At 41.8% G+C, this 12,395-nt stretch overlaps 2 protein-coding genes across 11 annotated transcripts in view; one reads left to right on the forward strand and one right to left on the reverse strand.

Annotated features, from left to right (window-relative positions):
- LOC105468858 (synaptotagmin like 2) overlaps positions 1-1,203 on the reverse strand; it is a 163,001-nt gene extending 161,798 nt beyond the window's left edge. For all 6 annotated transcript variants that reach the window (XM_011719304.3, XM_071075380.1, XM_011719303.3 and 3 more), the window contains exons 1-2: positions 949-1,203; positions 328-425 (exon numbers count right to left, since the gene is read on the reverse strand). The gene's annotated coding sequence lies outside the window, so the exon portion shown is untranslated. The remainder of the gene's footprint in view (positions 1-327; positions 426-948) is intronic.
- Positions 1-12,395, forward strand: part of LOC105468857 (coiled-coil domain containing 83) — a 113,380-nt gene that overhangs the window by 39,477 nt on the left and 61,508 nt on the right. The window contains exons 1-2 of one of the 5 annotated variants that reach the window (XM_011719297.3): positions 870-957; positions 6,348-6,470. In XM_011719297.3, the coding sequence (XP_011717599.1) occupies positions 6,376-6,470 (95 nt within the window). In that variant the 5' untranslated portion in view covers positions 870-957; positions 6,348-6,375. Of the gene's footprint in view, positions 1-869; positions 958-1,514; positions 1,759-6,347; positions 6,471-12,395 lie in introns of those variants that run through there. The other 4 variants (XM_011719298.2, XM_024788818.2, XM_011719295.3 and 1 more) reach the window with 4 other exon arrangements.

The raw sequence follows: 12,395 nt of genomic DNA on the forward strand, positions 1-12,395 counted from the left end.
TTTTAGGGAAAACCAGGTTAACAGAAGAACCTTTATATCAGATGTGTAGATCATAGCAAATTCCTGGCACTTAATAAACACAACACTGATAGACTAAAGGGAGGTTTAAATGAGGTGGAACACATAAATTATCTCTAATAATGGTTAATTTTTGGTATTTTACTGATGAGAAAACCTCCCTTAACCAAAAGCTGCTTAATATTTTCATTAACTGCTTCAGTTCCCTTTAAGTTCTTAATACATTATTAATATATCACAGCATGAATAAAAAATATTATAATCCATTTTTAAAAAAACAAATTCAAGAATGCCAAACAGGTGACTTACGAAGGGAGCAGGGAAGCCTAAAGGAGCCTCATTTCTGTCTTCCTGGGACAAAAGGATAAGTAATTGACTGAAATGTAACTACCAGGATATAGACGCTCCTAGGATGTAAAAGAAAATTGTCCATTTAGAGCCAGTGTCAAAGTACAAAACAAAGAAAATTATCTTGAGGCAGATAATGAGAAATAATGCAGGAGAGGAAGGAGGAACTTTAAAGGCGGTTACGTGTAGGATTTTCTTTCTCTCTCTCGGAAGAGAGAACAGCAAAAAGCGAAGAGTGGGAAATACTGGACTTAAATTCCTTTCTCAAGGTTTAGGAACAAAAAAGGAAAGCGAAAAGGAAAACAGAATCAAGGACTTGTACAGCAGGAAGTTGTCCTATAAGCATTTAGTCCAGGGATCTGCCATTCTTATTAAGAGCTAAAACCAAAGAATGAGTGCACAAAAGTGGAAAGAAGAGAAGCCGCCACGGTGGAAGGAGCGGAGCGGGGTAGAGGCGCGCAGAAGCCTCACAGACCACCGGGCCCCGTCCCCGTCCCCGTCCCCCAAACTGTGCAGAAACCACCACCGAGTCCAGGCGTCTCATTTTACAGCGGAAGACACAGATTCTGAGACTCAAATGACCTGCTCACGGTAACAGCACAAAGTCCGTGGGTCTTGTGTCTACAGTCACCAACTTCCGGGCTTGCGACTAAAGGGAGCCAAGCAGCTCGTGAGCGTTTGAGACCAGCCGGGTCAGCGGAAAAAGGCTGGAGAGAGCGACCGCGGCTACCACCGCGGCGGTGCGGGCCTTCGGCCGGGACTCTTCCCTGCGCCGCCACCAGATGGCGCGCTTGGCCCGCCGTTCGCGGCTAAGCTAGGGCGGGTGGGGAGGGAATGGGGAGGAGGACGTCGGTTGCCTTGGAAACGCAGGGCGCGGCACCGGCTGCGGTGGAGCGGGTAGGCCTGGTGCGCGGGCTGAACGGAAGTGCGAACTATCGGCCCACGGCGGGGTATCCACCGCTGGAGGCTGTGGAGGGAATGTCAGGAGACTGGCTGGCCTCTTTTCTTGGTCCCCGACTCCTTCCAGTGTGACACTGAAGACTTTATAAGCATCCCCGGCCCACCCTCCACGGACCCCCCCTCCTCCACGGGCCCCCCTGTCCACGGGCCCCCCTGTCCACGGGCGCCCCTGTCCCCGGGCCTGGGCTTGCGCCGCTTCGAGATCAGCCTGGGGGTCGCGCCCTCCTGGTCTTGTGGCGAAGCGCCGTTATTGGGCCGTTAGGAGCTGCTGGGAAGGGCTCTGAGAGGCCTACCCCTCTTCTCCACCCAGGAGATGAGAAGGAGGGCAGGCCTTTTTAATCTGGTAAGAATGTCAACCCATCTCTCCACTGCGGTAGAATCCCTGGGTACATTATTTGCCCTCTCGAAAGGCAGGCTCTGAATTTGATTCAGGTTTGTAACCTTCACGGTGCCCCCACACAGGCGCTAGCACACAGCAGACGCAGAGCAGACTAAGAATGCCTTCCCTTCTTGCGAGGCTTTATCACTTGACAGTTTTCCCAAAGTGTCTGGAGCCTCATAATAGCCCGGACAGCAGCTAGGACAGATGGAGGAGGAAACAGGTCAGAAGTTCAGAGACTTGGCCGAGGTTATACAACTCCGTGCAGGAGCGAGGACCAAGCTCGGTCTTGTTCTCTTAGTGCCCCTCTCACCAAATTCTGAGTCTAGTGAATGCTTTCTAAGTGAGAACCTCACATATTCTTGCATCCTTCTCAACATCAGTGCAATGGTCTTCCCCTGTAGGTACTTCATATGTGCTAAGTGTGTTACTGATGTCCTTTACCCTCATATCCCAATTCATAGATTGGTTTCAACTTCTTGCTCTGGATACCACAACATTCTTCTAAAGAGAACTTGGCTTCTTTTATGAATTTGTCACATTTGTACAGTACCATGTTTGTTTCCTCACTCCCTTATCCCATAATTTTCTGCTGGGCAAGAGAGAGAGTTGAGGAAGTGATTAAGAGATGGGAAAAGGTGCCCTATCTAAGCCCCCCCCCCCCCAAAAAAAAAAGGAAAAGAAAGATTCCTGTAATGACAGAGGAGAAAAATAATGACTGGATATTTATCAGTCTATGTGATAATGGCTCATGGATTGCCTTACAGCCACCTCCAGAAGATCCTCTTTAGACTCACTACTGCTATTTGAAGGTAGAAAGAAACCCTTTTTGTTCTCTACCATCATTATTGCATATTTTTCCCTTATCCTAATAATAATATTCTCACAGTTATTTTTCTTTTCTTTGTTGATAATTCTAAAACTGAAGGACAGTAAGAATTGGAAAAAATGTAGTTCTGGTTACTAGAGAAGTTAGTGTAATATACTGCATTTCAAACTAGTTGATATTAGCAATTCTGGATCAGAAGACAGACTAATTTTAAAGCTAAGACTCCAATATAATTTGGGTACTGCAGTAGAAAAATGTGCCATGACGAAAGGATTTGCATTGGTGAAGAAAATACATGCTAATGTAATGTACCTCATCAATCATCCAAGTGAAACTTGAAAATGTCACTCATCTAGATATTTTTAAATACCTTGATTTTAATATATGATTTTAACATATTTCCAAACAAGCCAAATTTTACATTTTAACACTAATGATTTTGGGCCCTATCATATATACATAATCAATACAAAAAGATGTCTCAATTTTTAAAAGTAATGCTTAGGCAGTACTATTACCACTGAATGGCTTTAAATTAATTCAGGATTTTTAAAAACATTTACTGGAGACCAATTCTAATGGAGTTAAAAATGTGTTCTGTGCAATCTCATTTGTAGTAGCCACAAAATGAATAAAATACCTAGGAACCCCCTGTCCGGTGTCATATCCCCAGTGCCTGTCCCCAGATCAAGGCCTGGGCCCCTTCAGCCGTGTCTATCACAAGCACCACCAGCGTGTCTGACAAACTGCCCTACAAAGTCGCCAACATTGGCCTGGCCTCCTGGGGATGCAAAACCCTGGATATCGTGGAGAACCAGGTGCTGGGCCTGATGTGCTTGTGGGAGCTGTACTCAACACTCCAAGCCCCTGAAGGGCACCCACATTGCCAGCTGCTTCCATGTGACCCATGGATATGGCCATCCTCATTGAGACCCTCATTACCCTGGGTGCCAAGCTGCAGTGGTCCAGCTGCAACATCACCCAGGACCATGTGGCAGCTGCCATTGCCAAGGCTGGCATTCCAGTTGTTCGCCTGGAAGGGCAAAACAGAGGAGGAGGAGTACCTGTGGTGCACCAAGCAGACGTTATACTTCAAAGATAGGCTCCTCAACATGATTCTGGATGTCGCTGGGGGCCCCACCAACCTCATCCACACAAAGTACCCACAGCTCTTGTAGGGCATTTTTTTTTTTAAGTTCTGCTGCAGTGCGCTTCTTTCTTCCTGTCTGAGTAGCGTCTTGCCTCATCTATACTTTGTAACTGAGGGCCAGGTAAAGCACCATGCAGAGCAGGCATTAAATAGATGTTTGTAGTTACTGACAGATTCGACGTCTATTTGTCAGATATTCTAAGTGTAACCTTCCTGGAAGATAACTGCATTTACTTTGTGAATATTTTTCTAGGATTCTCACCCTTTACTGAGAGAAATCTTCTGGGTGGTCAGGAACTGTGAATCCTTGTAAATGTTTATGAAAGTCCCCATGGCTTATAGCACATTATCAAATGCAAAAATAGATGTTGAGGTACTATCATTAGCCCATTGCAAAAATGCAGCTATTAAGCAGGCAGTCCAATTGGCTTACCAATTTTCTTGAAGTGTGTGAAATAGTGAATCTTAATAGAGTTTATGCATGAAGCATTTGTGCTTTAATGGGTCCACATTTTCACTCATATCTTATTAAAATCTTTTGCCATAAGCTGCAGTTAGGTAAGTAATTATACATTAGTCAGAAAGTTAAAAACATAAAAGCCAGGTAACTGAGGTAATTGAGCAGGATGAGGTCATTTTTCCTCCAGCACCAGATGGGTACCGCAGGTAAAAACCATAACACTTGATCTCTTCCATATGACTTAGAAAGAGATAAATGTTGACATTTGTTTTAACTTTTAAATAAAATATTTTATGGTAAAAATTATTACTAAATAGTAAGTTATTGTTTTAAAATGAAACATTTGTCACTATGCTTTTTGTGCAACCATAAAGTTTAAAATTCTAATTCTAAAATGGAAAATAATATAAAAATTCAACTCTGCATCTGAAACAAAAGAATAATCTTAACTGATAATTTCTGTGAATTGTGGTGGTATCATGATGACACCTTTTGGTGTGGAGCCTATTAAATTATTATCAACACTTTCATATTTTAGAGGACACTAATGTACCAATGTATTAAATCTTTTTGTTGTGTCATCTGTGTGCTTTTCAGTTGGAAAGTATTGTGGTATATTTGCATTCATGTATATGCTCAAATTAATTAGCATACACAGTAGTGCAAACTTGGTTTGAAAAGTCGCAGACATAAAGACAGCCTTACTGGAAGTCTGAGTGTGCAGGCAGCATGTCTACAGAGAAAAAGCGTGTTTTCATTTTAACAAGTTTTTCCACTTTGGAGCTGAACGGTCTGCAAAGATTTACATGGATTGCCAATTCAGTGATCCAAATCAATGAAGGTTGACAATAGCAAGCCTCATGGATTAGTCTTCCCACACATCATTGTACTTGCAGCAGGCAGACATTCTATGCTTTTGTTACCCAGAACCTGAAGAAGCTTGACCTGGAGAAACAACTGAAGGGAAAGAGGAAGGGGCACTATACGGAGATAGAGCTAGAGATATATGCCCTTTTTCTATATCTCAGACACTATGCTAGGTGCTTTAAATATTAGCTTATTTAATCCTTACAATAGCTCTTAGAGTAGAATTGTTACCCTTCTCCCTTGACAGATGATGAAACTGAAGTTCTTCAAAAAGATTAACCTATTCAAGGTCACACAGATAATAGTGATGGATCTAGGATTAAAGCCCATGTCTGCCTGATTCATTCATGCATCCACTCCTGTGTTCATTTGACAAGCATTTATTGTGTGTCTATTGTGCTTGGTGAGGAAATACAATAGTGCACAAGAATTACATCATTCCTCCTCTCATGAGAGTTTCCAGCCATTTAAACAAATAATTACAAAGGTTATATTATATGCTTTCCACCATACCTAACTACTGATACATTTATTTAAGGCTAGGTACTTATTCTTTTAAGATTAGTGGAAATTAAAAGATAAAAATATGTTAAGGAAGACCATAATCTGAAAAGTCTACGTTAGTACCCAAACCAAACCTATGAAAGTACTCCTGCTTACTATAAACATCTGTGAACAGTGGGTCTTGATTTTCCCTTTTAAAATGTATTTTTTATTTACTATCATTAGGTATTAAACCAATTAATAGCTGATGAGCAGTTATTATTAATACATTATTATTCGCATTTGTAAATATCAACCATTTTAAAAGTACTTCAATATGTGCTTTTATTTGCTCTTTATATCAACCCTGCCCAAACCTAATTTTTTTTGGATCCTGATTCGAATTCTTTAGTCTTTTGGATCCTAGCTTCTTTGTGCTCATAGAAAATTGTGGTTTTGTTTTCATTTTCTTTGAAAACTTAATAGACATTTAATTAATCTCTCCTGCCAAACACTGTGGAGAAATAAAATGATTGAAAAAGCTCAGTTCTTTGCTCTTAAAAGAGCTAGATAGGGGCAACAGATATAGATGAAAAACATAAGAGAAGGAGTATCTTAGAAAGTTTTGGGTGGAGGGAATGCTATACCTGGGATAAACATGGAATTCACCAGAATCAAGAATCCAATCACTTCATGATGTTCCACCATTGTGGTGAATGTTAGATCTGGGGTCATGGAAGCAATCAGGATAGAAAGCCAGTATTAAGTCCCAGAGGTACCTTATCTAGAGTAAACAAAAGTAGGGAGGCAAAGATGGAATTTTTCACTTTTCCTATGTCTCTTTTCTAAACAGGTATATTTCTTAATAGCTAACCAGCACAATGGAAAACTCAGGGAAAGCAAATAAAAAGGATACACATGATGGGCCACCAAAAGAAGTTAAATTGCCTACCAGTGAAGCACTTCTAGACTATCAGTAAGTTTTTATTCTGAAATCCAAAAGTTGCCATAGATAAAGGGCAGTCATTGTTAAGGCTCATATAACTCCAAATGCAAACAATGCATGCAGCAGCTGCCAAAAGAATAGAGGTGGGGCCGGGCGCGGTGGCTCAAGCCTGTAATCCCAGCACTTTGGGAGGCCGAGACGGGCGGATCACGAGGTCAGGAGATCGAGACCATCCTGGCTAACACGGTGAAACCCCGTTTCTACTAAAAAAATACAAAAAACTAGCCGGGCGAGGTGGCGGGCGCCTGTAGTCCCAGCTACTTGGGAGGCTGAGGCAGGAGAATGGTCTAAACCCGGGAGGCGGAGCTTGCAATGAGCTGAGATCCGGCCACTGCACCCCAGCCTGGGCAACAGAGCAAGACTCTGTCTCAAAAAAAAAAAAAAAAAAAAAAAAAAAAAAGAATAGAGGTGGATTTGGAGGCCTAATGGCACTCTTGTGCTATGCACATATTTTTAAAGGTTTTTGAAACTTTGAATATAACATAGTCCAAGTAGCAGCTACAACTACTTGGACTATGTTATGAAATGAAATGAGAGCTGCTATGAAACAGCTTTCATTAATGTAGTATTGGCTCCCTCAGTTGTTTATTGGTTACTCTCACCTATGCATACAACAGCTTGCTACCTTACCTCTTAAAATACAACACAGAATGGTTAGTTTACATTTATAGAGAGTAGAAGAGGCCGGGCGTGGTGGCTCACGCCTGTAATCCCGGCACTTTGGGAGGCCAAAGTGGGTGGATCACCTGAGGTTGGTAGTTCAAGACCAACCTGACCAACATGGTGAAACCAGGTCTCCACTAAAAATCCAAAAATTAGTCAGGCATGGTGGTGCGTGCCTGTAATCGCAGCTACTCGGGAGACTGAGGCAGAAGAATTGCTCAAACCCAGGAGGCAGAGGTTGCAGTGAGCCAAGATCATGCCACTGCACTCCAGCCTGGGCAACAGAGCAAGATTCCATTGAGACTCCATCTCAAAAAAAAAAAAAAAAAGAGAGAGAGAGAGAGTAGAAGAGAAAATTTCCCTTTATGTGACCCTTTATTTCTTAGACATTCTGACTTACATTATTCCTAAATGGCTACATATCAAATCCAAATGATTTACAGAAAATTCTTTTTAATAATAATAAATTTTTATAATGTCTCAATCCTAGGAGGTGGAGACAAAACCATAGGTAACATTTATTCTATGTTTATGTTTTATTCCAACAAATAGCTCCTTGAGGGTCTCTGAACCTTAGATTTTGGCACAAGGTAGGTGTTTTAATGTGTAATTCTTAGAGAATTAATAGATAAGTGCTAGTCTTTTCTCACATAAGGCTGAAATGTACTTCATTCATGTACTCATTCAATAAGTACTTGAGTGTTTACCAAGTGCAAGTCAAGTGCTGGGTACTAGAGTGTAGCAGCAGGACTACATGGTCCCTGCCTTGATGAAGCATGGGAGACAGATAATAAACCACGAATTTGAGCTTTTGAGAAAGTGACAGGATGGTGTGGTGGCTCATGCCTGTAATCCCAGCCCTTTGAGAGGCGAAGTCAGGTGGATGAGCCCAGGAGTTTGAGATCAGCCTGAGTAACATGATGAAAACGCATCTCTACAAAATAAAAATTAGTCCCCGCTATTTAGGAGGTGGAGATGGGAGGATCGCCTGAGCCCAGGCAGGTCAAGGTTACAGTAAGCCATGATTGTGTCACTGCACTCCAGCCTTGGTGACAGAGAGGGGCCCTGTCTCAAAACAAACAAACAAACAAAAAACCCATGGCTATAACAAAGGTACTATGAAAGAAAACTGTAGGTTGCTGTTTAACAGCGTAACTAAAGGACTTGACCTAGTCAGAGGAGTTAGGAAAAGCTTGTTTGAGAAAGCTTTGAGCTGATTTCTGGAAAAGGAACAGGCATTATGGAGACACAGAACAGTGGAGAGCATGACTTATGGAAGACAGGAGGGTGGAAAAGAGCTTATCAGACTGGGAACTGAGAGAAGGGAGGGTGAGGGAGGCAGGGCAAGAGCAGACACTGGTGATTTAGGCAAGGGTCAGATCAAGAAGAACACTTAGGTTTTTATTAGAGGAGTATAAGGTTGAAAATGGAGAGCCCATGATGCTAGTGACTAGGTCTTTGTTTAAGAGAGTTGTCATTGTTGTTTAAAGACAGAGTCTCAGTCTCTCACCCAGGCTGGAGTGTAGTAGCCTGATTATAGCTCATTGCAGTATCAAACTCCTGGGCTCAAGTGTTCCTCCTACCTCAGATTCCTGATTAGCTGGGATGATAGGCATATACCACTATGCCCAGCTAATTTTTAAATTTTGGGTAGAGCTGGGTCTCAAAATCCTGGCCTCAAGCAATCCACCTGCCTCAGCCTCCCAAAGTGCTGGGATTTCAGGCATGAGCCACCTCACCTGGCCAAGAAAGATTTTAGATTTTAAAATCTAAAGGAAAGATTTATTTTAAAATGTACCATAAAAAATGTATGGTGTTCTTAACAACATTCAGGGAAAATCTATCTCCTTCGGAGACCCCAATATATTCGTATATACTTTTTAGGATGCAGTGAGTGAAGGGATCAGAACACCAAGAGAGAAGAGGCTTTCATCTGTTTCCTTTTACTTTCTGCTTGAAGTAACATTAATAACTAGATACTATTCATACTCATTTCTCAACATAACTGAAAACTTCCTTCATCTCATCTTAGGAGAGGTGGACAAAAAGCCAGACTCTATGAATGCAACCTGGTCTCTTAATTTGCTCCCATGGTGTAACTGGTGGCATCCAGTTAACAGCTGTTTCTCTCTCTTTTGGGTCAACCAGAAACCAGTCTTTCCCCTCTTTAACAAAGGTTTACAAAGAGGCATACATTTAAAAATTCTCATGATCCAGTGCATAATGGACATCTCATACCCTTGTTCTTTTGTATTTGTTAAAACTAAGTAAATAATCTCATGGACTGGAACAGCCACGGTCTTCTGTACCATGCTCTACTGATGACAGTTTATGCATTCCATGTGTTCCTCGGTGACAGAACTGTTGTCACATGACAAATAGCCAACACACTCCCTCTCACCATCAGAGGAAGGATTGGCCAGGACTTCCCTGGCAGCCTCTTATATCTCTCTCAGCTCCTAACAAATCAATGAGCATGTAGTAGTTAGTTAATTCATGGTTTTTGAGCAACTGAACTTTTTTCAAATTTATCCCAAGAAAAGAAAGTCATGAACTTCTATGGTTGTTTGTGAAGAGCTGATACTACCAATGTTCAGTCTATAAAATTATTGTCTCTGAATAATGATGGTTTTTATTTTCTCCTTTATACTTGTCTTGCCCCCAGTTTTCTACAATAAGTATGAATATAGATATAGAAATAGGTGACAATATGGTCGTGAGTGAAAAAATGGAGATTATGATATAGATTTTTTGAAAGTCAAGTTTATTTGGATCAGTGATTGTTTGTTTTTGAGACAAGAGTCTCGCTCTGTCACCCAGGCGGGAGTGCAGTGGCATGATCGCGGCTCACTACAACCCCCGCCTCCCGGGTTCAAGCAATTCTCCCACCTCAGTCTCCCCAGTAGCTGGATTACAGGCATGCGCCACCACACCCGGCTAATTTTTTGTATTTTTAGTAGAGATGGGGTTTTGCCATGTTGGCCAGGCTGGTCTTGAACTCCTGATCTCAGGAGATCCTCTTGCCTTGGCCTCCCAAAGTGCTGGGATTACAGGTGTTAGCCATGTTTGTTTATTTTTATAAAGACAGAGTCTCCCTATGTTGACTAGGCTGGTCTCAAACTCCTGGGCTCAGGTGATCAGCCCACCTCAACCTCCCAAAATGCTAGGATTACAGGCGTGAGCCACTGCGCCCAGCCCAGATTGGTGTTTTTATATGGATAAGGCAGTTAGAATATTTGAAGTGAAGGAAAAAATATGGTGGGTCATTTGTGTTTGTCTCTCCCTCAACAAACTCTGAGCTCCTTGAAGACTATTCGTTACTCCTCTCTGTATCTCTAGTATCTGGCACAGCCTTATAGTATGAGCTCAGAGTTTCTTTGTTGAGTAAATGTTGTTGAATCTTGTCTGAAAGCAAAATCACACTCATGAAAACAAATACAATGTTATTTTTGCCTGTTGATACAGGAAACAAATTTTTTAACTCAGTGATGAAATGTCCACCAATAAACAAGCTCTTTCTTACCCACTCTTGAGTATAAATTGTTCAAATATTCTGAAAACATCTGTAACAAAGCAATCCTGCCCTTTTATCAGGTAGTTTCATGGATATAGGAAGTCTTTCCCAGAACATAAGGTCATGAACTTCTATGGTTGTTTATGAAGAACTGATACTGTCAATACTAAATCTATGAAGTGATCATCTCTAAGTAATGGTAGTTTTTATTTTCTCCTTTATACTTGTTGTCTCCCAGTTTTCTACAATGAATATGGATAGATGTATAAAAACATGTGAGTATGGTTATGGGTTTAAAGAACAAAACACAAAAATATAGGTTTTTTGGAATTCAAATGTATTTGTTTTCCTTCCCAGAATTTTCAATGAAATTGCATGGGTGGGGGGAACATTGACACATTACTAACATTTTAACAATAGAGAGAGTGGGAGAAAGATGACATATTGTCTTACTAACAATTTAATATCACTGTGCTTTAGAATTGTGCCATATCCTTTTCAAACTGCTTTAATGTATATTGGTTTATTATGACCCCACTTGCTTCAGCACCTAGTGTGACATGTCAGATTCTAGGTGGGAGAGTAGATGGGGGAGATATTAAAAAGGAAAAAGTGTATAAGGAACAATGATGCTTGAAGTCCCCATAAAGTGTTGAGTTCTGAAGTTAAGCTTCATTTGCTTCCTGGTAAAACATACCTCTTTGTGAAGCCAGAGAAGGCTGAAGTGGATTTCAAAGAGAGGCTCAGCTAAATTAGACCCACAGCTACCATGAGCTCCACAAGAGGGCCAGTGAAGCTGCCAAAACATTTAGGGCATCTCAGCATTCTCCACTGAGGCCTTCTGCTGCCACTCACATCATCCTGAACTGCTCACTCCACAAATGGACAAGAGACAAAGCCCGAGGCCATTTGCTCCTAAATGCTCTGAGGGAGGGGTGGTGGGCTTAAGTGTGGGGTTGCCAGATGTAGCAAATAGAAATAAAGCATGCCTGGGCCGGGCGCGGTGGCTCACGCCTGTAATCCCAGCACTTTGGGAGGCCGAGACGAGCGGATCACAAGGTCAGGAGATCGAGACCACGGTGAAACCCCGTCTCTACTAAAAATACAAAAAATTAGCCGGGCGCGGTTGTGGGCGCCTGTAGTCCCAGCTACTCGGGAGGCTGAGGCAGGAGAATGGCGTGAACCCGGGAGGCGGAGCTTGCAGTGAGCCGAGATCGCGCCACTGCACTCCAGCCTGGGCGACAGAGCGAGACTCCGTCTCAAAAAAAAAAAAAAAAAAAAAAAAGAAATAAAGCATGCCCAATTAAATATGAGTTTCAGATAAACAGCAAATAATTTTTTTAGTATAAATATGACCCATGCAATGGGGTTGGGGCTGCACGTGGTCTCCAGCCCAATCATTGTATGCCCAGTCATCACCAAGGAAAGCTCTCAGCTGCACCCAGGGAATTGGTCTATTAACGAGCCCATCTGTAGACTCAGTTTAACCAACGAAGACCATATCTTGAGATTCATTTGCCTGCTCTACCCATGTAAAGAAATAGTATTACTATATTTATAATTGCAGAAATTATATGAGTAATTTGGACATTTGCATAGGTTCTTTTCCAATAATTTTCATTTATAATACTTTTTTTAATCTCCTGAAAAATGGGAGGTAGAGAAGGCACTCCTTCAAAATTTTTGAACAAATGTAAGCTTTAGGTAAGAAGTCAAAG

Source organism: Macaca nemestrina, chromosome 12, assembly GCF_043159975.1.
Source record: "Macaca nemestrina isolate mMacNem1 chromosome 12, mMacNem.hap1, whole genome shotgun sequence".
Classification (NCBI taxonomy): domain Eukaryota; kingdom Metazoa; phylum Chordata; class Mammalia; order Primates; family Cercopithecidae; genus Macaca; species Macaca nemestrina.